The sequence below is a fragment of the Grus americana genome, chromosome 3 (genome assembly GCF_028858705.1).
Source record: "Grus americana isolate bGruAme1 chromosome 3, bGruAme1.mat, whole genome shotgun sequence".
Classification (NCBI taxonomy): domain Eukaryota; kingdom Metazoa; phylum Chordata; class Aves; order Gruiformes; family Gruidae; genus Grus; species Grus americana.
Window position 1 is genome coordinate 101,286,030 of NC_072854.1, and position 27,877 is coordinate 101,313,906.

General features: G+C 42.4%; 1 protein-coding gene and 1 long non-coding RNA gene across 2 annotated transcripts; one reads left to right on the forward strand and one right to left on the reverse strand.

Moving 5' to 3' along the window:
- Positions 1-1,473: 1,473 nt before the first annotated feature.
- LOC129204958 (uncharacterized) lies at positions 1,474-19,283 on the reverse strand. The gene is made up of 4 exons (XR_008576547.1): positions 18,800-19,283; positions 10,310-10,385; positions 2,992-3,186; positions 1,474-1,847 (listed from the first exon to the last, which is right to left on the reverse strand). It is a non-coding gene; the product is annotated as an uncharacterized LOC129204958 (long non-coding RNA).
- Positions 17,331-27,279, forward strand: ATF3 (activating transcription factor 3). The gene is made up of 4 exons (XM_054821797.1): positions 17,331-17,480; positions 22,114-22,357; positions 23,301-23,408; positions 24,353-27,279. The coding sequence occupies exons 2-4, from the start codon at positions 22,118-22,120 to the stop codon at positions 24,548-24,550; spliced, it is 546 nt and encodes a 181-aa protein (XP_054677772.1). The 5' UTR covers positions 17,331-17,480; positions 22,114-22,117; the 3' UTR covers positions 24,551-27,279.
- Positions 27,280-27,877: the final 598 nt, after the last annotated feature.

The following is a 27,877-nucleotide window of genomic DNA, read 5'->3' on the forward strand; positions in this document are numbered from 1 at the left end:
GTGCAAAAGATATCTGTGAAGTTTTCCTGGGAAAGTCATTCTTTAAAAATTTAGTATTTTTCATTCTTGCTCTTATAAATAATCAGGCAAGCTATTCTCTTACCAATTTTACGTTTCGGTGAATTTGAATTTGATTGTCACGCAAGCTTCCTTATGAGTCATTATTGTAATTTCACATCACTCATTAAATGAAAGTTGTTTTTCCCCCTAAATCCCTTAACCTACTTCTATCATGCCAACAGGAGCATTTAGAAACTGGCACTAAGGTACAGCTCTGATACAAGTTTTCTGTTTCCCTGTGACTCATTTGACATTAACATAATTATGTTACAGGAGTCAAAGTGATTTTCCAACTATGAGTAATGCACAATACTAGAGCGAATATTTACAAGACACCGAGGCATATCAGCTAGCTGAAGTAACCAGCTGCTGATAACAGCTGAAGTAAGTTGGGGAATTAAAAAGTCTTAGAATACAATTATCCTTCTTTGGCACTCGGTGTCATGTACGGCCGTGAGGTAGGTCGTGTGCTCTGCGGGGAAGGATCCAGAAGCAGCACCGTGCCGTAACGGGGAGAAGACTGAGCCCGTGGGTAGTTCGCACAAGAAGTCTTCATAGTTCTCTTCCCACTTGCATATTTATGGCAAAGTCGTGCTCAAATGAGAGCAGTGATCTTTTCAAGAAGCGGCTGTATTTACCAGAGTTCATTTCAAAACACAAGTGACACACATCCTCTCAGCCAGGAAAACAAGATCAAAATGAAACAACAAAAAAATATGAGGTCATCTCGCAAATATTTTGAACCGTATGTATGTGAATAACACAAAAGAAGAAAACTGATAATGATAAGGCAAAATTGAGTGTTGTTACCACGATGAGGTATCTTTTCTCTGTAATAAAAATACCTGTCTGCAGGCCAGTGATAATGGTACAGAGAAGAATTACAATGAGTGTGTTCTGAATAAATAGCAGAAAAGGTAACTACAAAATCTATAAGCCATAAGAAAAAAACTATAAAAATAAAATCTTAGTGATGATGACTTGTTTCAAGTGTTCCCCCAAATTTTTAGAAATTACTGACTTCTCAAGACTTTTTTAAGTAGTTTGAGAAATGGGTTAACTTTTTCTGATTTTTTTTGTTTTCAAGTAGTTTTGAATGAAACTGGGGCACTTTGTATTTAGAAGTGTGTCAACTTTGGCTGGATATCCTTCCCATAAGGCCTTATTCAGTAATGTGCTGAGCACCCAGAACATCACTGGTTTCGTAAGAGCTGAGGACACGTAATTTCTCCTAGGATGAGCCTGTGAAGGTAGAGATGTAATTTTGAAATACCAACACAAACTAACTACAATTTGCAAGAGTGCTAGAACTGAAAATAACCAGTCAACAACTTTCCTATAAAATACCACACTAATACAAGTGGGAAAGAGGGTCAAATGCAGAAAATACATGCTGATAGCAGAACTGTTAGCAGAAAGCATGTTTTCCAGGAGGCATATTCAGAGAATTCAGAAAAAAATTCCATGTCACAACCCGTTCTTTATTTCACAAGAAAATCTGCTGAGGCCAGACACTTGGCATGCTCGAATTATTGTCACTGACTCTCAGAGCTGGATGAGGACCAGAACTGGTAGAAAAGTTGTTTGTGGCTGAGGAAGGCTGGAGGAGGAAAGGTTTGCCATGGTACCTTGCGTTGACAACAGTCCCCGTTTGCCAGGAGAGTCAAGACTTGGAAGTTTTCCGTTATCTCTGCTGTCATTTTTGTGCTGCACGACTGTGGGCAAACTCTAGATCTGTTTCCTTCAGTTCGCCAACCTCTTACTTACTAGGAGATGTAATGTACCTGCTGTGCGGAGATAGCTTTGGATGGTAACTGCTACAATGACCAGCATGAACATATTTAACACATACTGATAAAATCACCCAGCAGGACCCAAACCAAACATAAACAGAACAATCCAAGCCCCATCAACAGAGATAAATTCCCGTAGCACAACTGAGCAGTCTTAAATTTAATCTGATTTGCTAGAAGCTCACCTGGGACTGTAGTTTTATAACTACAAATATCCACCTCCGTAGCATGCTGTGCCACGGGGTTTGTATCTTTTTTCACTGCTTTTAATTACCAATATCCCTAACTACCAAAGCTCAACCCTCAGCTCTGGTTGCTAATATGAACTCCAGTATTACCAGAGCAGGTTCCTGTACTACAGGTGTATATTGTGTTATTCCTTATGGTAATACATAACAGGAGATCTTTGTAAAATAGTTCTGCTCAGCTCCATACCTACCTGGAGTCCCCTAATGAAGCAGTCTTGGAAGCAATACCTCTGCAATGCTCTGCATTCCCACCTCCTGCTTTCCTGCTTGGCTCCAGGGGAATTTTCTTCTTATAATGATTTTCAGGGCAGCTGCGCCCCGTGCCCCCCTTTTTCCTTCTTGGAGGAACTACCGTGTATTTGTAACATTTATTTAGCATTCTGCGGTGACATACAACCTGTGCAAATTCCAAGTATTTAACCTTTGTTCCTTGCCGAAGCTTTGCAAATTAACTTAAAATAGCAGAGTGAAATAGGCACCGAGGGGCTTTTGCTGGAAGTAACTGATAAAATCTTTTGAGTACTGCTTGCCCTTACTGGTTGGTTGGGTTTTGTTGTTGTTAGCTTGTTTTACAAGCTGAGCTCCCAAAACAAAATGTTCACAGACAATTATGCAGTATAGAAAATCATCATGATTTTAGAAAGCAAATAAAAGTAAGCAGATCCATCGAGACTGAGCTTGTTTTCTGAATTAGAGACAATTCAGGTGACACTAATTTTTGGAGTTTTCAGAGTATATATATCTTGTAACAAGGCCCAATGTTTCTATAATAAAAATGGCTATCTTGGTGATAACCGATAACATGTTACTCTGAATTAGCAGCAGCAAACAGAACTGTAAGTGCATACCCATGCCAACAGCAATGCAAATAATTTCATCCCGTTCCTTACCTGGACAAGGCCCCAGTGGCGTTGTCTTCCCTCGGTCTGGATGGAGCAGCACGGGCTGCTGCCGTATCCCACCGCAGGGCTGCTGCCGTATCCCACCGCAGGGCAGCTGGGAGACCACAAGCAGCCTCTTCCACGGCTGCCGAGGGATTTGGGACCGTGGTTGTCAATGTCAGACCACGGTAAAGGTGAGCAGACCTGCCAGGAACATGACCTCTGTTAGGAAAGACTCAGGGAGACCCTTGGATGGACAGCAAATATTGCCGTTTGGGATGGCGATGGCTCCCCGGCACGTGCTTACGGGCTGAGAAGGGCTGAGTTAGCGTGAAGACAGACAGACAGCTTCAGCGCGGGGCGACCCGGCCTTTTCGCCTCTGCGGGATGGAAAGAGAAGAGCTGGACAGGGAGGGCTCCTGGGTTTTCCCCACGGGGCGCTGCAGGGAGGTGAAATCCCTCTGTGGAGAGATTTTCTCTGCGGGAAACTCACTGAAGTCAGCAAATACCGAAGCTGAGACTTTGTCACCTGCATCAGGGGAGATGCTGCCAGAAAAGAGAGTTTTCCAAATTTTTCCTCCCTCAGTAGCCTTATCTCTAAGGGTTTCTTCCACAAGGTTGTGTGTCAGGTCCCCCATAAGACTCTTAGTACTTTTTAGAAATATTATCACTTTTTTAATATATATATATAAAAAATATATCATGATATTAAATATCATTACATATATATCTCAGTTAAAATATTTGTTAGATACAGATTCATTTTCATATTTTTTCATATAATGACTTCTCTTAGAAAACTGAATTTAACAAGGTATTAATTTTAACACTGAAAAACTAGACATTAGATTTTGTGCTATATTAAAGCCCAGTCCTGCTAACACCTATGTATGTGCTTAAATTTAAACATACAAGTAGTACTGGACTCACTGGGATTATGTGCACGATTAAAATTAAGCATGCATGAAAGTGTTTCAAGGTCAGGATTCCCAAATTCCATCACTTGTTTAGAGTAAAAAAACCCAAACAAACTAGTAACTGCTCATTCATGTAATAAAATTGCAGTAGTGTTTATATTAAGGGTCTTACTGTCATTTGATAGGAAAGTATCTTATAAAACAAGTTTGTATCAAACATAACAAAATTAAACACTCCAGTGCTATAATTACCCACCCAAGTGGCTGTATTTTCTAGGAGAGAGAAATCCTTACTTTTAACATCTTGACTATCAGCTGGGATCAATATGGTTATTTTAGAATGAGGTGGCATGTTTCAAAGAAGAGATGAACTTTTTTTTAAAATGCGTTCATTTCATTTTTCTATCAACACGAGTTTGATATTTCCAGGAAAATTCAAAACTAAACAGTCTTTGACTTTGGGATGGAAATATGCTTTTTGTTTACAAGGTGTGCTAAGCTTTGCTAAATCACTCATAAAAATGAGTGACAATAGTTCCGTTGCATTACAAGTCCAAATTAGATGGTTATGGAGGCACTGAGACTTTCTCCTCTCTAAACATTTCCCACTGCTTCTAAAAGAGAGTTGTCCCTGGTGGTGGTGCACTTGGATCATCGCAGGAGAAAACAAAGCAGTTTCTCACGCCTTGTTAATAATTGCTGTCCTTGCTGTATAATGTAAACTTACTGAAGAAGCTCAGGAGCCAACGGAGTTCCCATAAAACCTCAGCCACCCAAAATTTAATCACAGCGACACTTGACTGCTGTGTCCCCTGTCTTCCATGTCTTGATCTTCAGCTGGAAGACTTCAGCCCCTTGAAGTGGCTCCCAAATCAGCCACCAAGGTGTGCAGGGAGCAGCTCAGCCTCCCCGGCAGGAGAAGGGGGACCGCTTGCCCCCCGGGCTGTAGGGAGGCACCTCTGTTCTCTTGAGAGCCACAAACCTGAGATCTCTGCCTGTGCTTTGGTCTCTTATTTTCGGTTTAACAAGGCATCGCTCCTTTCTTGCAAACGCTCATGGACGGATGAGGGAGTGCTACTTCCTTTACGCATTCAGCAAGGATACGTAAGAGCCAGGTTCAGTTCCACTGACTGTCTAATGAGGTTTAATCTCATATTTCTTTTGATCTGGGAGATTTCCTGACCTATCAAGCTATAGATGGGGAGAGGAGCATCCTCCATGCTCCTTGCTGAGGCTGTGCAGAAAACAGAGAGAGGACAGCTGGCTCAGGAGGAGACTGTTTCTGGTCCTCGCTCCCAGGGCCGCTCCAAGATTTTACACAAGCCTTTTTTTAGAGCAGAAATGGGGCCCTCTTTTCACTTCTTTGAAGCAAGTGCCCTAAAAGGCACTTGGTCTTTGAAAGAACAGCATGACTACCCTGTGCAAGTGTTCACTCCCGCTGCATAGGGTAGGCATGATCAGAAAACACATACCGTGGAGGATCTAGGGGAAGATTTAGTATCAGGAACCCACTAGAAATAGTGCTGAGGAAGGCCCCTAGCTGGGTAGCAGATGTATTTGAGCACCCATGAAGAAATGAAACGATGAGGTGCATAGGAACACGAAGGTTGCTGACTGCAGCACATACGGGATCTGGTGCGAGGGTGTTTGTAGCCCTGGGCAAGGGTTTTCTCTAAAGGAGCTTGGGATTTGCTTGCTTTAGGTTACTACAGCTTGTCCACTTTAAAGCTGCCATGCTAATCCATCACAGGAGAGTTTGAAAAGGAGGAGGATCTAGATCTCCTGCGGCTGGTGGCTGTGGTTGAGGTTCTGCACACCGCCTTTGTCCCAAATGGCTCTTGGGAGAAGCTCACAGAAAGGATATTTTCAGTTTTAAACAAACAAACTATAAATGTTCCAGTTAAAGGAAGGGGTGCATACTGGGTGAGCTTTGAGATGTGCTCTAAAAATATGTTGCTGACCTCCCACTTAACATAATCTGGTTCCCTATTAAACTGTAATATAATTAGGGCCTGCTCTAACCCTGCTGCTGGTTTAATGCTTACATCAATGGAAATGTGGCCTCACAGACTGCCGTGAGAATAAAGTATACATGTAAAGTCTAAAATAATCCATGCCATAGTAAAAGGAAGGGTAGCCAAGAGAGAACACTTACCTCTCCTACCTTGCAAGATATTTAGGTGTCTTATCACACAAGTGTAGATGGATGTTAGGCCAAAGGTCTTTGAGAACTTGGACTTGAAGCTCAGGTCTCTTTTCATTGTGCAAATGAAGTGAGGCTGAACTGGAGTCCGTGAAGTCACACAGGGAAGTGAAAGGAGAATTGGTTCCAAAATGAACTGCCATCAAGAGTTGAGGGCAAAGACTCTTGTATCAACCAAAGAGGGGATTTGGAAAATAGGTGATGACTATGCTGGTAGGCAATCGTGGTGCTAACAGTCACCATGATGATAATAGTTGATGACTGTTAGCTCATTTCATCTCATCTCCTGTGGCCTCTAAATTTCACCCAATAACCCTTCTGTTGAGCTCTGGGAGATAGGTATGCAGCAGGTGCCGTGAGAGACAAGGACAGGTCTTGGACCAGGGTAAGGGAAGAAGGGTGGTTATAACCCCCTCAGGTTTTGTAAGCAGTCCATTTGGGGCAGGCACATTCACAAATAAGTACGATTCAATGAACAGATTATGTCAGGCAACCAAAGGATGCCAAAGTTCCCTTCTACACAGTTTACATGACTGAATTTAGAGAGGAGGCCCGGGGCTCTGTCCTACCAATACCCTGTGGTAGGAACACCCATGATGGGGGAGGAGCTGCATGAGTGTGCTGGTGACCTCCGGAGGAGCCGGGCTGCAGCCAAGAACGCTGCTTTTGCAACACCTCTTGTAAAAATATGTACAATGGGCATTTTTAAAAAGAGAAGAAGCTAGTGTTTAAACATATATTCAAGTTGGTGATGAAACCTACAAATGCTTAGACATCTGCGTGGATACAGAGCATTCATGGAAAAGTGAAATTATATTATATTATATTATATTATATTATATTATATTATATTATATTATATTATATTTTTTTAATAAAACTTATAGTGACCCGTAATAATTGTAAACCAAACCCCAACAACCTGAGTACATGTTTAACCTCCGTGCTCTGCAAAGAAAACAGTGTACACACTCGCTGTGAGAAGCTGTCTTCACTGCAGGCGCTCTTGGCCTAACACATGGCTGATTTACGGCCTGAGTTCGAGAGATTGTACAGACCAGTAAGGAAATTGTTGAGAAAACTTTGGAGCCTAAACACCCACTTTTGCACAAAGCGCAAATCACCTGTAAAAAAAAGACCTGCTGAATTTAAGTGTTGCCTGCTAGGTTACATATTCTGTCTGCTTCATGCAGATGCTTTGAACACAAAATAAATCGTCAACAAAAAATGTCAAGCTAAACCATCCCAAGCCAAACCCTTGGATGATGAAATGAAAGCACTTAACGCCAATTTAGATGTACAGGGAGTTCATGGCTTGTTTTGGGTACTCTGTCATATCTGTAGTTTCTGCTCCAGCCACGGAGCCGATGATTTATCTGACTGGTTAAGGTGGAGTAGTGTATAAATGGTACTAACAGATACAGCCTCACTAAAGCCAGGAAACATAACACTGAGCCTAATTTATGGTTTCCAAACAAGCCGTGGGACTGATCCTGCAATCCCAACTTGACCAAAACTCCTTCTGAAGCGCTGGACATGGTTATAAATCCAAAATGGAGTGCCAGGCTGGGCCGGGGGCTGCCCGACATCTACCTGTGCCACAACACAGATGTCATTTGGAAGCAGACTTAACTAACCAGTTCACAATTTTTCTGATGCTATGTGGAACATCTTGGCTTATGCAAGGGCAAGAAATACTTCTGCATTAGCAAGGAAACTACCTTCCCCTCCAGAACATGACAGGCATCTGTCTCTTTAAAATGGGATGGTAAAGCACATTTTACTTTGATCAGCTTTCATTTATGGGAAAAAAATGATAAATTTAAATAGACTTGAACTACACTTTCCCTTTATGGGAAACCGAGCCCTTAAAAAAAGTAAATCCCTGCCTTAATGTGGAGCAATACAGTATTGAATTCCTGTACAGAACACCATGAAGTCATGGTGAAATCTGCTGAACACTCCTAACAGCCCTTTACAGGAGTATTTTATTTTTATATCTTTACTTTCTCTCTCGTGCTGACTGATGGCTGATTGCATCTCAGGGGAGAATAGTGTCTTCAGTTAACTAGGGCTTTACAGCTTTAAAGTAGTGTTTATGTTTATGTGTGAAGTACCACTAAAAATCCTTCAATATTTATCTGCAAAAGCAAGCAGACTCCAAATGATAATCAGCAATTCTGGAGAAGCTAGTCCTCTCTCATTATGGGTACAGCGCTGCAAAATTAATTGGGGCTGACCTTGCACTGAACTTGACAGGAGTGGTATCTGAGGAGAAACTCCCACATTAGTTCTTAAATGTCTTGATAAGTCCTGACAATAAGAAAGTGCCTGCTCCATCTGTACCCATTAGAGATTGCTTTCACAGGACAGCTTTTTGTCTCTAGAAACAACCGCCAAAGTGCCCTCGCACGCACTAACCAATATTCTGTTTCACCTCGCTGATCCCCTCTGGTCAGCAGGGTTTTCTCTGGTTTTCTCTGGTTTTCCTGGTCCTTGAAGCCGTAGCATAAGCAAGATGTTACGTATGCTTCTACGAATTATGATTTGAATAGTCCCAGGAAGCAGTACCAAAAAAATACAGGGAAGTTACAAGGTATAGACTTGCTGGTTTAGAAGAATACCTAACTTCATTTCCTCTTGTTTCTTTAGACTAGTTTAATAACTCCATCGTATTTCTAAGCCTTCCTTACGTTTGCTCGTGTGCTGTAAAGAGCTCGAGATGGTTCTGTAGAACACGGGACAAAATAAGCTATTAATAACAAATAGCAATTCATATAAAACTATCAGAGCCAACCAACCAACCAAGTCTTTTTGTCATGCAGCTGCCCCGATGAAGTTCCTCGCTTCTCTCCTCTTTTTCTTTAGCTTACAAAACCTCTTTATATACAACAGCTCTCCTGCCTCCCAGTTCTGGTCTCTGCAGTCTCCAGGGCCTTGGGTCCAGTCCTATTTCTACTTTTACTACTATTTCTTATTTGCTGCATTTGGAGTTGAATTTTTACTAGTAAAACAGAGCTGATCCTTTTTCTTCTTTATATTTGACATTTTCATGAAGTATAACAGTAAAAGCGCCTGATGCAAAAGGCTTTTCCTGTCAGTAAATGCCAAGCTGAGCACAGATATGGGGATGAAAACTCTTCCGACTGATTGTTAAACTCCCGGAAAATGCTTTTCTCACCAGTCATCATTGCTTATACACGCCACACATTAGCTATTCCTGCTGCTGCAGAGACTCACTTCGGAGTGGAAGACTTCCAAGAACGCTTCAACCAGCAAAGCCTACGGCCTCAGATGCACGGGCTGTAGGACGGTGTGTGCGAACAGCCAGATATTAATCCTGTGCACTCCTAGTTCAGCGCAGGAAATGGATATTTCTAAAGAACTTTCTGAAAAAGTAGGCTTAAATGATTTGATAAATCCCAAACATTAGAATTAGAGTGAAAAAGAATAAAGACAATTTACCTTAGATATGGTTATAAGAAGCAGTGTAATTTATTTTTTACTAACTAGACGCTCCTCTGACATCCACTATTAATGCAGACTTTAGTGTTAACAGGTGGACTCTGCTTTTGTTCTCTGTGTCAAACTTTGCTCTTGTGCTCTAGATCTCTTTAAAGTTCTTAGGTTTTTGTTTATTTTAATAATTCAGCATATACTAAAATTCTAAACCTTTGCTGGTTTAGAAAAATAACAGTAATTACTGCACTTCAGAGGTCTGTAATGAATTAATTGATCAGCCCATACGTATAGGAAAATTGCCAAGATAAGGACCTTGACAAAAGACTGAAATATTGTACCTTGTCAGGTGCTCTCATCCCAAATGTGTTAGAAGAAATATAATTCCACAGAAATACGTTAAAATATTTATAGAGGCTATTTTAGATCTTCATTAACGGCAAGTCTTAAGTTAGGCATGGCTTTTGGACAGGGCCTGTTCAGCCACGTGTTTATAATTGCTGTGCTGAATCTGAGCTTCTATTTGACGGCTGTAAGATTGCCATCCTTTTCAGAGCTCAATATAAAACTCTTGCATGTAAGAAACCCACACCCAGAATCCTTACTGGGGCTGCTAAGTACTACTGCGACACACACATTAAAGTATAGGAATAGATAATAATCCATCTAGAGAGCATCCAGCAACAAAAGGCTCAGGTCTGATGGCCCATTAAAGTGCTAATTAAAATTAGAGCTAAAATTCACCCACCTTATCCATGATTTCCATTTGGGAATCCCAGCTACTTCATCCCAGAATGTAAAGCACCGTTATCCATTTTAACAGACTGCGGAACAGAACCAAAGGATGAACATCAGGTTATCCGAAATCACAAAGAGGGTGAATAAGGAGCCCTCTCATTTCCTGACTCCCAGCCCAGTGACCAGCACTGTCCTCATCTGCCTCGTTACTAGTTATTTGCAGTAGAAGGACTAAAGCCCAGCTCCACAGAAGGAGGCTGGCCATGGTGAAAATGAATGTCCCCATCTCTCCCGCCTACCCTGCAAGGCAGAGTTAAGCATCACTGGGACTGGGGCATTCATGGCCCCAAACTTCCCTTCTAAACTTGGACTAGGGATTGAGCTGGTTTTCTAATAAAACCCCATCACCGAGAGCACTTGGTCTGGAAGGAAGGATCTAAGTTGGGTTCTCACCTCTGACTTAGAGGGATGAAACTCGTGTTCCCTCTTTCTGAGGAGAAATGATCTAACCACAAACTGATCAGCCGTGCTGTTTAGGGAATCTTACTCTAGACTTCTCCCGCTCAAGCTGTCCTGGCATGAAATTACGAGACGGTTAGACAGCAAACCAGATGGTGCCTGATTTACAGCCTTGTGGCGAGGACATGCCCTGGACAAAGGGCATCCTGCAGTCCGCTTTTCTGTCTCTGTAATAATTTTGCTTCAAAGAGTCACCGGACAGAAGATGGACCCTAGCCCACGGTGGGTGGTGTTCCCCACTGGACTGATGTCACTTGGGAACCCCAGGCGGGTGCAGTGACACCCTGCATCTTCTCCCGTGGCTGAGGTGGCCTCATCAGCAGCCCCCCGTGCCCACAGAGCAGTCAGGATTTGGGCTCAGGGAATGCTTCTGTGATTGCAATTAAGGCAGTCTAATTTTAAAACTGCGTGCAGCTCTATTGGTTTCATTTTACTTACACTTTGTTCTTATTATCCAGGCGAGTTACTGTACAGTTTAAGCCAAAAAAATAAACCAGGAAAGATAAGAGGCTGAAAGTTAAGATCATTCATGCGTTCCTTTCATGGCAAGGCACGTGTGAAGTAGGAGAGAGGACAAACGATAAGCAGAGTGACAGATGCAATGGCAGCCTTGGGTTTGAATCTTCTGGAGACTGCAAATCTGCGTCATACGTTGGTTTTGTTTGAAATGGTATTTATATAGAAATCAATGTTTAAGAATTAGAAATGTGCATTTGTAATTATTATGGCAAGCTGTAATTTACGTATTTACCAGGCAGATGAGAAGAGCTGTTGAAAATATCATTAATGATATCATACATATGCACAGTTCCACGGGCGATCAATGGGAACGGGTAGTTTTTATAGGGGCTATGTGTTTGTGTGTGTGTGCATTTGTCTGTAGCAGCATGATGATTCCATAATGTATCCAAAATATTTCTAACTTAGCACAGTAAAAATAGACATATTCTCTCACTCACTTCCTCTCACTCTCTGTGTTTACGTGGACAACCATGAGAATACAAACCGTAATTACATTAGTCCACCTAAGCGAAACATATACCGTCACCGAATAATTTCTAAGCGTTTCTTTCAAGTCGTTTCAAGAGGAGAGTTTTGTAACGCTGAGAACCAGTGTGACTAAACGCTGATTTTTCATCATCCCTGGGGGCTAAATTTATCACTCAATGGGAATCTTTCCATTGACTTCAGTAGCAGTTGGATCAGATCTTAGTACTTACTTTAGCTGGTGATCATTTTTTTACACATAAAGCCATTGATGAAGTTCGGTATGAATCTCTAACTGCTCTCAGACAAAATCTGGCATGCTTTTACAAGGTGGAAAGGATGGGGAGGGGAAGGTGAAGGGGAGAATCTGTGAAGATGGAACTTTTCATGCCATTAAATGGAGGGGACTATAAAGGCACCATAAAGGAAATAATAGAGTTTACACTTGGCCTGGAGAACAATCAATATATCTGAACTATCGTTTTGCTTGTTCAGTGGAACCAGTGAGTTTGCTTTATTCAGTCCAGTTTAAGATGTGATTCTTTCACACGTGGGATCTCTTTTCCTTGTTGGTTACTATCTGGCTGTATCCGAAGAGATCAGAAATTGTTATTACAGGCTATTGTGCTTAGCCAGCTCCTATGCCGGTGCACAAAGTCCATCTAATAAAGAAAAAAACCTTGAAAGGCTTCAGCAAGAGGGAACTAAAGCTGCACTTGACTGGGCCAGCACCAGGGCTGTCTCTCAGCTAAAGAGAAGGGATGTTTGTATAACTTCCCCCCCACACACACTCCGCGCTCCCGAAGTACTGCATATAATAATGACTCACAACCTTGTGGAACATTTAATTTAGTAAAGTTCCACTAAAGTTCACGGTAATTTTGCGCGCCGGCTTCTGGTCCTGCAATGTACATCTTGTTGCACCCACCGGTAATTTTGTTATCAGTGCCTCCATCTTATTTGCAGAGGAACATAAAGTAAAATGACAGAAAGTGAAAGAGAAAATTAAAATGACTCTTTTAGGCTTAGGAAGCTGCCGGGGCAGGATCAGAAGGACCAATGGGAGAAAAAATGCTGGAAAGAGGGAACAGAAAGGGGGATGACAGAATCCAGGGATACAGGGAGGGAAAGGAGAGAAGTGAGAGGAGGAAAAACAGGGAAGTGGCAAAAGGAGAAGCTGCTCTTTTAAAGAAATGGGAAAGGTGGCTGTTACTGAAACAAGGTAGGAAATGGGATGTCCAAAAGGAGATAATCATTGGAGAATAGATGGATTTAGAGGGATAGTGATGGAAACAGGCAGTAAGGAAAGAAAAGTAAGCTGAGGAGAGAAAAGCAAGGAGCAAATGAATTTCATCTTCTTCAGCGTTAATAAAAGTAGTTAAAATAGTGCACTTATTTCCCTCCACAAGACGTATACTCATTGCTTGAGTGGTATTAAATGTAAGACTGTAGCAGGGTTTGCCATACAGCCTCTGTGAGAGTCAGCCCTCTAACTCCATGGCTTTTAACTCCCTTCAATTTTTGGACCTCTTACCCCTGTAGAGAGATCCAAACCTTCCAGAGTGGATTTGATCCTCACTACTGTAGGCTTGGGGGGGGTGGGTTAGTCACTTTTTGGAAAAACTCTTGGAAGTAGCCCACAGATGCCCGAGGGACCCCCCCAGAGGGCAGCTGAAAAGCCCTGGGCTGGCTGGGGATGGCTGATGCTACTTCTACTGCAGATTACTGCCGTAGCTCAAGCAATAACAATCTAAATCTTGGAAAAAATAGTCCCAAGTTTCAACTCTGGTGTTAGTCCAGACAGGTGGGAAAATTGTCTCGAAACTTGTGCATGTTTTGGGGAACAGGGGAGTCTTACCACACAGATTCAGACCTGAATGTACCGCATAGCAAAAATCTTGGTGAAGGTTAATTCCCATCACAGAAATAGAGAATACTTTTTTGGGCAGATTCAAAAAACCTGATTCTGTGTTGATTTTACAACATGATAACTCTGAGTTCTGGAAACCTCTTTCTCGTATATGTGCCGTGCAGGGCAAAAATTGGACCTGTCAGGGTTACAGTAATTTCAAAACTTAATACAATTAAAACCTCAAAGTACACAGAGAGACAGGTTTGACTCGAGATATCACTACACATTTTATTTATTTACATCTCATTATATTTTCACCAGACCAAATAGGTTTAATGAAACTGCATGACCATAAACCAGCAGAGGCTCTGGAGGGGACACGGGGATTTTAATTGTGTTGCTCTGACTGACGTCGTACAGTTGCATAAATGTTAAGGCAGGAGACAGCAGAGAGCTTTTGCTGTAAGGATGTGAGCCTGTTGCTCTCTATAATGATGCCTGTAGCTCTGTTCAGCAAGGAGACAGCCATATTTTAGTTTTAGTCAAATACCCACAGCGTATGAAGTAGTGTCAAGGGATGTGGAGGCAGGATTTGGTCAGGAAAAGGTAAAGGAAAGAATTCTTTAAGCCGGAGCCTTACAGAGAGCCTTACAGGACCACACTGTGGGGTGGTATTCAGCCTAACGTCTCTGCAGAGAGAGAAGGACCCACTAAGTGTCAGTCGTCTGTGGTGAGCTGCTGTACCTGGCTTAAGGGAAAGCAGAAATAATGAACATGAATGTCACCTCTGGGAAATGGCTGCTGTTTCAGGGAGGCTGTTCCCTGAAGTTTGCAACGAAAGAGAGAAATGAAATGGAAAAGGACCGGTGAATGTTCAAAGGGAGGCGAGTGAAAGATATTTTATGAGATGGAAAACGAAACTGGCAAAGAACATCAGAGCATGCGGTGGCTGTACTGGGTTTTACTTTAACTTCCTGATAGTCTTAATTTTTTTATTTTTTTATTTTTTTTAACTGGAGCGTGATCCGATGTCTCTACTGCAATCAAGTTAGCTTTGGGTTTAACAAGGAGCAGGATAAAACCTATGTGACACAGTGGAACTAGGTTTATTTTTCATTCTGGTTTCATTTTCTTTTTTCACTGAAGAATTTCAAGCCAGGACATGTTTCAGTGGCCTAATCTTAAATGCGAACAGGAACGGTCTCTCTGTTTGCTTTGCAGGGAGGAGCTGGCTCGCTTCAGGAGTAGTTCAAGAATGAACACAACTGGTTTGCTGTCAGTTTTTCATACCGGCTGTAGCTCATGGCAGATAATGGTACCAGCAGTGGTGAAGCAGCAGCGTTCAGCAAACAAATCTCTCGGCTCTAGTTTTGTATAAAATAGTACGATTCCAAACCAAAAAAAATCATCTGCCTACTCAGTGAAGTGTTGTGATTGTTGAGTAGATGTCAGTGACCCTTAAACAACAGGACAACACCACTTGGATTTCCAAGGTACTTCTCCCCACATTGAATGAGGGAGCTGCTTTTCCCCCCTCCATGACTCTGTGACATTGCTCTGCTTAGCTAAAAATTCTCTAAATAAATTCCCACTTCTGGTACAGCTGGCTAAATAAGAACGGACAGTTGCTAAATCTCTGTCAGAATTACAGCAGGCACCTGGTCATGGCCACTAAAACTGATGTTGCTAACACGTTTCCACAATAACTTCATGCTCAGAACTTTCCAACCAATTATCTTTTGGGAAGAAATTTTCCACGTTTGGCCTCTGCTTGAGAGGGATCTTTTTTTCTTCTAGGCTTGAGAAAAACGATGCCAGCTGTTCTTGAACACGGCATGCATTATAAAATTATGCCTCTGGAGTAAAAAGAACTTCACAGGCTGCACCGAGCTGAAATGTAAAGTTTGCTCTAGATCCTTCTCAAGAGCAAAGTTTTTGCCTGGCATTATACTTGTCATTGATTTACCCAGATTAATAAAGATATGGCAATAAACATGTTTTGAAAGAGCTAAGAATGATTTATCTATAGGTGAGTGCCTGAGCCTACAGCTTGCAGGAGCTGTAACCGGAGAGCTGCCAGGTAGGTCAGAGGAGCTCACTCCTGCCCTCCGCAAAGTGCACTTCATAGTTTGAGGAGAACGGGGAGCAACTGCACCTTTCACAGGAGCAAAGCCAACAGCACTACTCCGGACTCCTTCCCTTCCCCACCAGATTTTTTTTCTTTTTTTTCTTTTTTTTTTCTTTTTTATTCTTTTTTTTTCTTTTTTTTTTTTTTCCAAAAGCAGACAATTAAAATAGGAGTGTTAAGTTTGCAGTGTTGAGCATGCTAGCACTGGGACATTTAAAAAGCTAAGATTACTACTCCTCTCTGTGTGGTCAATGTCTATATTTATGTATATACATATACACCCACACAGCGACACACACATAGAGGGGAGATACAGAGGGACTTTCAAATTAGTATTAGAAATCGATATGCTTGATAAAATGCTCCAAGTAATTAATGCATCTCAGAACATACCACTTGAGACATATTAGCTATTATCAAAATACAGCCATATTGAACATTATGAAATTAATTAACCAGTTGGAGCACTTGATCAGGGTATACATTTTATATATGAAGGTATACATTTTATGTATGACTGAGTATATTGGTTTAGTTAGAACATCCTGAAGCTTGAAATGTCCTGGTCTTTCCATGCTTAGTACAGAGACTCGAAGGCTGTCCTAATGACAAGTTTGTATGTATTTTATATAGAATATTATCAAGCTGGTTAACACCGTGCATCTCTCTGTAAGCCTTCTGCGTCTCTCCTGGGTAAATGCTTTTTTTGGTCTTATTTTCCAGCATTTTGGGGGCTGTTAGAAGGCAATTTCTGACGTTTTACAAACCAGGAAGCTATGGAAACAAAAAAAAGAACAAAACAAAAACCCCTTCACCACAGCCACCACCATCTTTCCCTCGTGCCTATAGGGACTCCTTGGTTTTCCCTGAAATCATAAGGAAATTGTATGCTGTTGTGTTTTAAGAAAAGTTGGGGGTTTTTTTTTAAGTGTTCTTTTTAGTTTTCTATCATTTCATTAAACGGATCTTTCCTCCTCAGACTAAAAAATCGAAGCCTTCCTTTTCATGTGAAATGAACTTTTAGCTGTCATCTAAAGCAGCACGAAGAGGGAGGGTGGTGAGAAGGGGGGGGGGGGCGGGCGGGGAGGCGTTAAATAATTCTTCCCTGTAGAATAAGATCACATTGTTCAGTCCTTTCGAAACCTACACAATCTCCACTATTTTTTTTTATTTTTTTTTTTTTTTTGATCGTGAGAAGGACTTTGATTTATTCTCAACAACAAAACAGCCCGGAGAAAGAAACCCCCCGGAGGTTTAATTTTTATTTTTTTTTAAAAAGGGGGGGAGGGGGTGAGGAGGAAGAGAGGACAGAGTCTGTCCTGGTACCGCTGGATGCTCCTGCGTGGGGGGACCTGCGATGCCGCCCGGCGGATCGCGCCGTGCCGCGCCGTGCCGTGCCGAGCCGTGCCGGCGGGGAAGCCTTGCATCACCGCCACGGGCTCCGCTTCCCTCCTCCCTCTCTTTCGGGGAGGCTATTAATAGCATGACATCAGCCCGGGACTCGCCGCCAGAGTAAATACCAGCGCTGCCCGCTCGGCTATATAAGGGGGGTGATGCAACCGGAGCGAGAAGCAGAGGAGCGGGGAGCGGCGAGAGCTGCTCTCCCCGGAGGAGAGGGGACGGATACCGGGACGGCAGAGCTGCTGGGTGGGTGCGGACCCCTTTCCCTCCGGCCGGGAAAACAGAGGGAAGAAGGTAAGTGGAAGCGGGAGGGGGAAACGCTGAGACTCTGCGTGCCGCCGGGTTCGCGGGATTGAGTTCCGCGGGAGGTTGTCCCGCCACGGAGAGATGCCCGCCGGGGGCTCCGCCGGCCGCGGCGAGGAAGAGTTTCGCCGTCGGAGCGAAGTCGGGCGCGGCGGTGCCGCCGCTTGCCGTGAGCCTCGGGAAAGTCCCCCCCGGCCCCGCCGAGCCCCCGCCGGAGCCCCACGCCCGCCCGCCCGCCCTCCGCCGCCGGCTCCCTCCCGGCGCTCACATCTGGGGGAACCCCCTGCCCGGGCTGCCGCCAGATGTGAGCGCCGGGAGGGAGCCCGCCGAGCTCCGGCTCTCCCCGGGCCGGCAGCGCCGCTCGGCACCGCGCGGTGGCGGCCTCGGCGGAGGGACGGCACCGGCCCCGGGACCGGCGGGGATGCCGGAGCGCGGCCGGGCGGTGGAGGCAGCCGGCGGCGGCACCGCGACCGCGGAGGGTCCGCAGGGACTGAGGAGCTGTAGCGGGACTGGCCAGACCATGAGTAGCCCCGCACCGCCGTGTGCATATATCTCTCTAGATATCCCAATATCTATTATATCCACATAAAATGAGTGGGAGCTCTCGGTGCGAGCCGGGGACATTCACTTTTCTTTCTGTCCCCGTGTCTTGACATGAAGGAGATCAGTTGCTAAACTGTTGCCTAATCAAGGCAGGCGTGACACAACAGCAAACTAGTTTCAGAGAACGAGTTTCCTGTTGGAAATCAATTTTCCTCCTAGTAACAGCATTTGAGAAGCTGGAAGGCAGCAGAAAATGGTTCGGGAATGATGTGGGATGTCAGAAAGCTTAAGGTCAACCAGCGTGCACAGAGGTTGTGAACTGTAATTGCTCTTAATGCTGTTTAAGATTAACCTCAAGGGTTATCGGGGTTTGTTGCATCAGCACCAGAGGAAAAGGAATTCGTATGAAGAACCAAAACCAAGGGGCACAGTCAGCCATCTGAAGTTAAGCAAAAAAGAAAAGACTGAAACTACTCACTTTAAATATTAATATTAACCAGGAATACCCTTAAATAATAGAAATGCACAGCTAGGAAGTTTGTCCTGAAATTAAAATACTGGCAGATGAGATGCAAAAGTTCGCTGTAGATGGAAAGAATCATCAGCAAAAGAACAAACAGAAAGTAGGAGGAGAACAAATGAAGCAAGCTGTTTGAATCTACCTGAACTGGGAGGGTACCATTAACAGAAAAGCTGTTCTCTTTGGAAAATTCCAAAACTAAGGATAAAGTAATGAAGCGTTAACCCACACTGGGAACAAGCTGTACCTTTCCGGTGCAGGTCTGTGAAACGTTCAGCACCTTCAATGTCAGTACCTTCAGAAGGACTCCAACCAGCCTAGAGCCGAGATCCATGTGCGTGGTCTAACAAAGTAAACAGAGATTGTATCAGAAAGGCCCAGATGTAATTACACTTTAAGGCTTGATATTCTTATTCCTACTGTTTCCCCAGCCTTTACAAACCCAAAGAAAATGAGACTGTGCTCTTGGTGGCTTACAGACAGAGGTACAAGTACAATTTGTATGAAAAGGGAAGGGCAACCTGTTGCCCTATTTTTTTCAATAGCAAAATCTAATTTTCATTCCTGTAAAACACTTCTAAAAGCAGATTTGTTCCTCAGAAATTGGCAAACATCTACCTTGTTGTTACGAAAAGGGAATCTATTCAGCTTACTGAGTCGCTTTGACAAAAGGCTGATTATTTTTGTTGTTTGTGTCACGGTGGCTCCTAATGATCTCAGTGGTAGACTGGAACCCTACCCTCCTAGGCACTGTCCAGAAGCCCTGCCCCAAGAAATAGCCCCAGCAAAGCAAAAACCAGTGGCAAATAGCTCTGCAGAGCTCACGGCAGAAATCCTTACCCAAGCCTCAGCCCCCTGGTAGGCCCTCCCTCCCCTAAAGTCTGAGTAAATAGAGATGCCTTTCAGGATGTCTGGAAGGTCAGTGAGCCGTTCAGGCTGGAGAGCAGCAAGTTTCTATAGTCAAGGACACTTCTCTCTCTGTGCTTCCCCTCCCGGTGGGCACCCTCCCATTCTTTTTTCTTTCTTTTTTTTTTTTTACTAATGACAGACAGATGAGAGTACCTGAGGACATTATAGTAGGGTTTTAATGGTGCTCGTGGTACACTTAGCACTAACCAGTAGAAATCCACAATTAACACAATTTCTCAGACACATTACTAAACCACAAACATTCTTGGTTTCCTCTAGTGCTACTGCTGACCTTAATTAAAAGTTCACCTAAACTGAAAAATAATTGAATAAACCACCAGTGCTGGAAAATGATTAGCCCAATTAATTATTTTGTAGGCTGGAGAAATGGTTTTACTCTTAATTTAAGACTCCTGGTTCGATTGAATTATACAGAATTAACTTTGTTGAATGAAGCCCTTGCTGGGAGCCAAGGAGACTGACATTCAGTGAAAATAGCTAAAATCTCAGCTAGCGATGAGGGGTTCGGTGTCACCTGGAATTAACTTGTTCAAATGAGTTCAACGGTTGAATGTTGATAAATGATAAATAATGCTGGGAAGACTTTAGCTGGAAATGATAGGGCTGTTTCTGACTTGTTGAAAAAGAGTAACTGCTAGCTTTCTGAGATTATAGGATTAAACCGTATCAGTACTTTAAATGTGACTCATGAGCAGGGGCTTTCTGAAGAGAATTACATAAATTTCCCAAGGTCTTTCTGAATAACAAATTGTTCCAAATAATTTCCTCATCTTTAATAACTACGGGTGAAATCCTAGCCCCACTGAGGTCAACAGAAAAAGTCCTTTTGATTGCACTGGGTTCAGAATTTCACCCCCTTCTGCTCTTTTGTGGTGACTGGGTGAGGAAGAAGTGAGGAAGTCTCTGCAGCTGGACATGGTATTTTCTACCAACTGGCAATTTGCTGTCCTCACATTTTTATATTTACCTCACTCAGCGATGAACCAGTTTCTACTCTCATTTACACCAGTGTGGATTTACAGTGTATTTTTAGATATCTCTGAACAAAATCTATCTTCTTGTCAAGGCACATGACTGCAAACGTTTCTTGCTGGGTTACAGAAGTAGCGTACAGGGAACTATGCAAATCTGGGTTGACCATGTGGAAATTTAACTTCCCCGCATTGCTACCTCGAGGCAACTATTTGCTTACCTGCACCAAGTTAATTACAATGGACTTTGCTGTAATTATTACAGTTCTAATCAAGAGTAGATAACACATACTGTAATTACCCATACAGCTATTAAACAAAACCCCAGACCTACACACCAAAGAAAGCTGGAAAACCAACACGGTAAAATCCAATTTAACACAAGTCACTTTATGAACAAGGGAAGTAATAAAATCTATTTTCCTATGGATTTGCACTTTTTAATCGCTTGGGCCACCCACAAAAAATGCTCAGCTTTCTTCCAGACCTCTCATCTCCCCTCTTCTGGGCAAGAGATGGTTTGCGTTGTGCAGAGCTGTGCGCATCGGCTAGCTCAGTTGCCCACGATGTTAGGACGGCTGACTGCTGAGTTTTGCCTCTTTCTCCCTCACCGGAGTCACCAGTTTTCACAAAGCACATAAGGGGCCTCTGTCCCTCCAAAACTAGCTAAAAAAAATAAGAAGAATGACTAAAAAGAGGAAAGTAGAAAGCACTGTCGGGTAGGTTCATTTTCTTAGGAAAACTACTAGAAATGAGGTTCCTCCGTGGGTCTCCATTTGCATAATTCCCCTGAAGTCTCTTCAGTCACACTGTTTTATATCAGTGGGAGATCTGACCATAAATATTGAACAATTTCAAACCTCTCGTTGAGGGCACACGAGGACAGTTTCAGATTTTACAAGAGCAAAGGAATGAAACAAACGGCTTCACGTTTTTCATGACTCAGTCCCTCCAACTCAGCCTGTGCTTTGAAGCCCCAGCGCGTGCACAGACTTCTACCTTTGCGCCGGCTCTTACTGTTAACTGTTTTTCAGGAGGTTATAACCAGATCTACAACTTTGTGTAAAACTGAGCATGATAATTTTGTGACAGATTCTTTCTTGGTTACCAAACTTCAGCTTCTAGGAGAACTTTTTGAGCTGTGCCTAAATGTAGCTGAGATCAGGGTATGTTCTGTCCATCTGAAGCTGGAATCTGTGCTGGTATAGCTCTGAGGATGGAGATACTCTTAAACTCCTTCTGTGCTTTAAATAATAATATCCCTTCGCTTTCTGATTTTTGTTTCTTATTCTCTTTCTCTTCCTAATCACTGGATTCTCATTTGCCACACCTTACCAGTTTAAGACTTTGAAGTATATATACATGCTTTTTTCCCCCATATTAAGTTTCAGAAAGACCTAGATATTGTGTGATGCGCTAATACTATTATTATCGTATTGAAATACCAACTCCAAGTTAACCTAAAGTAGAATTTTTTTACTAGTGACCAAATTCTTCACTGCTCGACTTTAGTGAGAGATTGGGGGAAATCAGAAATGGGGACCGAAGCAAGGCAAGAAATATTGTATTATTCACAGTATGAAATATACCTCTAGGAAATATTGTCTGCCTCTCTAAAGTTGTTGAAAGACTATTATTATTATCTCTTTTTACTTTTCAGCAAAATGATGGTCCAACACTCAGGCCAGGTATCCGCATTAGAAGTGAGCGCCTCGGCAATTGTTCCCACTTTGTCCCCTGCAGGGTCACTGGGGTTTGATGATTTCACAAATTTAACCCCACTGGTGAAAGAGGAACTGAGGTTTGCCATTCAGAACAAGCGTCAGTCCCACAGGATGTCTTCTACATTGGACACGGTGACAGTTTCTGAAAGGCCAATTGAAACATCAATCATGAAAACAGAGGTATGACTTTCTAAACAGCATTTCAGTGTGAATGATTAATTCTCTAACAAAATTTCACCACAAGACCAGGAATTATATCATACAACCCTCTCCACTCTACCTGATCCTTTAAAGCCTGCTGCCTGGCTTTCTGTTAAGTGCCTGTGGGAAACCCTCTGGTATTTCTCATTTCCATTGAGGCCTATAGTTGGGTATTTTATTTTTGATCATGAACCAAGGACAACGTTCTACAGAGATTAGAGCAAGCGCTAATCTGGTTTCCCCATCTACTTGTGGCTGAACTTGGAACAAGTCACCGCAGCTTTACTTCATGAGGACAGTGCCATAGGAGCCATGTGGACTACGCTGAGGCAGACACGGCCACGCTAGGTCCACATGAGGTTTTTACTTTAAGATAATAGTCTCCATGAAAAACATTTCTCTTACAAAGTGGAGAAATAACTTAAGTTAGGGAAACAGCTACACCTTGGTCTGAGCCTCCACAGGAAAGAAAACAAAGCTTGAAGGAAGGTGTTAATATCCCCTTTTCGGTGCTGCCTTTAGTTCGCTGCGCTCTGGCTGCCTTGTTCATGCCGCATCCTCCCCTCCGCTCCCTGTGCCCCTGGCTCCTTTTCCTCCTTGGGAAGTAGGGAAGAGATGGAGGTGAGGGAGTCAGCCTGGGGGGAGATGCTTGGCAAGTTTTTTGAGTACCATTGATTTAAAATGAGCCATCACATGGATTATATCCATCCAAACTCCAGTCAGGTTTTTATTGACAATTCTAATGGAGTTACTACCATTTTACTCTATGGCAAGCAAGGTCAGAATCACATCCTTATGTAACTCATGATGTGAGCACTGACGACACTATCCATGTTGCTTTTAAAAATGCAGAAGTTCTCAAAATACAGGTCGAGTATTTACGACATCTTACAGATTGTGTGTGTCTGTTTTTATGGGATAGTTTTCTCCTGAAGAGGATGAAAGAAAAAAGCGAAGAAGAGAAAGGAACAAAATTGCTGCTGCAAAGTGCCGGAACAAAAAGAAGGAAAAAACAGAATGTTTGCAGAAAGTAAGTGACTGGCATGGTTTGTTCTTAATCAGTCATCCTGCCAGGATCTGAACGGACGGCACAGGGCACTGTCACAGTAGGAAATACAGAAGGATGTCACCCAAAACTCTGTAAACCCGTCAAAACATTAGTTATTAAAAAAATGAACATGCTACATATTAAATCAAACCTGGTTAAAACCGGAAAAAAGTGAAAGCATGGTAGGAGTGCAAAGAGATTACTGTTTCAGTGACCAGTCTCGTCAGTGGGGATACGATGAATTTGAATGTGTACACTGAACACAAAAAGAAGTAAAAACTCATGTCATATAATATCTATTGTGGAGACCAAGAGCCTACAAACACCAAGAAGTAATCTCTGACTTCTTTATGAAATGAGTGGCATAGCAGCTTAGCCCTGAAGTCTCTCTCCTAAGACCGCAGCAGTGTCACCACCTGCTCTGCCATGATATAAAATTATATCACAGCGGCATCAGGCCTGTCTTTGTTCCTATATCTGGAGGTGGGGGGGGGGGGGAAAAAACCTATGTCCTTACTTTGTTAGCTTAACGTGGGTTTACAGATATGTGACATGATATTCCAGGCAGTTAATAAGAAGAGTAGATAATTCGGGGTAAATTTTTGACCAAAAAAGTTCAGAATAATTCTGCAGAAGGTAGCAGCAGTGCTTTGGATGCCTGCTCTTGTAAGTCAATACAAATCTGAATTTGGCCTTTCAACTTTTGTTACACTCAGTTCAGAAGGTAACTGTCAGTCTGGTTGTTTAGACTATTATCAACTGGGGGATGTATAGTTTTACCGTTACAGGACACTAAGAACATGCCGTTTCTTTCTCAGCTAGCCATATGCTTTCCCACCAAAACCAGACTGCAACTATTAGATAAACATCGCAATTAACTATGTGAACCACTCAGTCTAATAGTTGTGTCTGTCCTTTGTGACTAGGAATCAGAAAAGCTGGAAACTATCAATGCAGAATTAAAAGCCCAGATCGAAGAGCTAAAGAATGAGAAGCAGCATTTGATATACATGCTAAATCTTCACAGGCCTACTTGTATAGTGCGGGCACAAAACGGAAGGACACCTGAAGATGAAAGGAATCTTTTTATTCAACAGATCAAAGAAGGCACATTACAAGGTTAAGGGATACGATAAACATGGAAATATTCGTAGTGGTTTTAACAACTACCAGAATCCATGGAGGATCTGACATAATGTGTAGGATTCTATTAGTCAAGAGCCTTTAGGAAGGGCAGATGCTTTCTTAAGTGGAAAGAATCATTTTGGCTTGACAGCAACTCTTCCCCTTGGAAGATGTGGTCTCAATCAAATTGAAGAGTCTTCTGCCTCAAATATAGGTTTTGCACCTGTCATACTTGCTGTTCCTAGGAGCTACAGACAACAGCTTCAGAAGTTTTAGCTCTCTGCTAGTATACAGTATCTGCACTCACGACGTTTGTGCTAGAACACTATGACTTCTGATGATGCACACGGTACAGACAGCTGTGCTGGATGGACACTACTTTTCCTTGTTGCTGGTAGGGAAAGCAGACCGAGAGTATTTTCAAAGTTTCGAAGTTTCCAGGAGGACCGTTTCTGGCAGAACGTACCGAATGTTGCATTCTAACCTCACACACACACAAACACACACAAAAAGCCTTTAGTTCCAACTAAGCTTTGTCATTTTTCACAACACTTGTGTGGTTTTTTTTTTTTTCTATGACTCATCTCAGAGACTGAATTTGAAAAGCTTAGTAGGTGTGACAAAGAAACGTTTCTTGCAAAATGTCCATGTAGCTAAGTTTGTGGTTTTTATGAGCTGGAACCCCACCTACCATCCTTTGGGGACTACAGTTTTTCCTTGAATTGCTGAAGAGCAGCTTGTACCACCACTTGGTGACTCGGTGAATTGGACCCACTGGAAAGAGGAAACCAGCTACGGAGGGATATTGATACAGGTTTTGCCCGAGTAAAGAACTGCAGGATCGAATCCCAGGTTCATGAATCATGAAAAGTTTTTTAAAAAGAAATCTATCTCGGATCTAATCCTACAAGCCTTAATTCATGCTATTAACCCTCACTCACAGAAGAGGTTCCATGGACTTCAGTGGGTCTGCTTATCCAGATAGCTCTTCAAGGCATAAGAGCTTGACAAAGCTTTTTCCATCCTGGTCAGGATTGCTTCCTTTTGGCAGGTGATTCGGAGGGAAAAAATATGATTGCAGCTACTTTTATTTTACATTTGAGTGGCAACTACAGTCAATCAAAAGAATCTAAAGGAGGCAAGAGTTTTGATGTAGTGAATAATTGTTTTTATTTTTTATTAACTACTAACCTTAGATGTGTTTGAACTGGTAGAAGAGCTGCTGGACAAAACAGTTGGAGCTACGAGTGTTTAAATTCTGATGTTTCTGTGAAATTTTCAGATTGTTTAATCCTATAAAATATATCCTTACAATTTTTTGTAAAAGAAAATATTATCCTTATTTATCACTAATATCATAATGAGTAAAGTTAATAAATACTGCGAGCAAGATAAAACTGAAAACACAAGTGTTGCGCTGTCTTTTTACTTTTATCTCTTGGTGTTTAATATTATATATTCCTAAACTTCACCAGTTGTATTTGAGACACCACTACTGAAAACACTTATCCTTCATCTTTTCCACAGATGAGGCACTGAGTATATCTCGAACGATTGGGTGCAGAGATTATACCTTCCAAAATTCTGTACCTCCATCGGTGGTGTCTAGCTGCTCAATTTCACAATTGAAGTGAAGCAGACGATAAAAACGGAGCTTACAGTACATAATATTTTACACCACTTACGCAGCATTGAAATTGTGTTTTTGTTCTAAAGGCTAAACTTAAAGATACCTCAGCCATAAGCTTCTTACCCTACAAGTCCCAGATGAGTCTATCCTTATGTGACCGTTATTTTCTGCAACAGAACTACTTAGTGCGTTTTCCTAAGATCTGGATATATTGTAATGTCCTATATCACGTTTTAAAGATGTGTACTTCATGTATCTGAAAAGTGAATGTATTACGAAGATGACATGCAAGCTCTGATTCTGTCCTGAGAATCCATCGTCTTTCTGTATGTTGGAAGGAGCTTCCATTGACTTCAGTGAGAGTTTTATTCACGCCCTGTAGGCAGAGCTTGGAGCCTCTGCTGCGACTTCCCTGGCTTCGGGGGCAAGTTCCGCAGGGAACTGAGCCAGCTGTTTGTCAGAGAATGGATATACATGAAGTGTGTTACAATAAACTGCTCAAACGCCGTTCATTGCTATTTGACTCCTGTAACGTGGAAATACAAAACCGAGGCATCATCCCGGTGTCGTACGCCTTGGCTTTGCCTTTTGCGCATCAAATACCAGCAGACGAAACCGTTTGCCTCCTGTGCTGTTACCAAGTGTTACCACAGAGACTAGAATCTAATGACAGAACTCATGGGTCTCCCTTAGGGAATTTGTATGGTTGCTTTATACCATATCACTGGTGACGCAGGCGTCATGCTTTTGTTGCTTGATGTTATTTACTTAGCATGCCAAATGTTAATATGGTACCACTACTATTGTCAGAAGATAATCTATTTTTATTTCTTTATACGTGCAGTCATAGCTGCTTTCTACTGCTTGTACGTGTGTGTTCGCATGCGTGCTCCTGCACGCTACTCCGGAAATGATGGTACTCGAGTTCATTTGATTGTGCCCCGGAAAAGAGTGTTTAAACAACTAGCCAGGAGCAGTATGTTGCATGAGTTTTCTAAAAGTATACTTTATTCAGGAGAACTTTTAAAATGCATTAAAAGCAGTTTGTTTTCTATTCTTAAGTTTGTTTTGATACTTTAATAAAAAAGAATTAATATATATTTATTCACGTGTCATTTAATTCATTCTAACTTTCAAGGTCCAGGGGCAGCTTCGTTTTCTTAAAACAGCACTGAGATATCAAAAAGCAAACACGTTGTATAGGTTTGCAACAACAAGTGTCTTATGAAGTGAAATTGGTACTGTTCGCTGGTTGTTAAGGTATAAGCAATGTTTTGTTATTACAAGGTCGATCATGAATTCCAGGCTAACTTCTTATTTGTGGCCTAGGGCTCAGATTGAAGGACTAGAAATTGGAACTCCCCAACCTTGCAACCGACCAGCTGACAGTTATTTCAGCTTTCTGATTACCTAATGAGTTTAATGCTTTTGCTGCTATGAAGCTTTAATATTTATAGATTGCTTTCTATGGTTACATGGAAGATACTGAAGTAGTATAGCATGGTTAGGGCTCTGGTTTGTTTCTCCGTGTGTTGGTGTACGTGTGTGGAGAAGCATGAGGAAAGATGAACAAAATGTTCTATCCTGCCTTTCCAAAACTAAGCATCTACACCCAGACAGAAGTCCCTGTGTTTTGACAGCCGGTGATGTGGATGAAAACTTTTGGCTTCAATCCTTTGCAAGCAGTCATAACTTG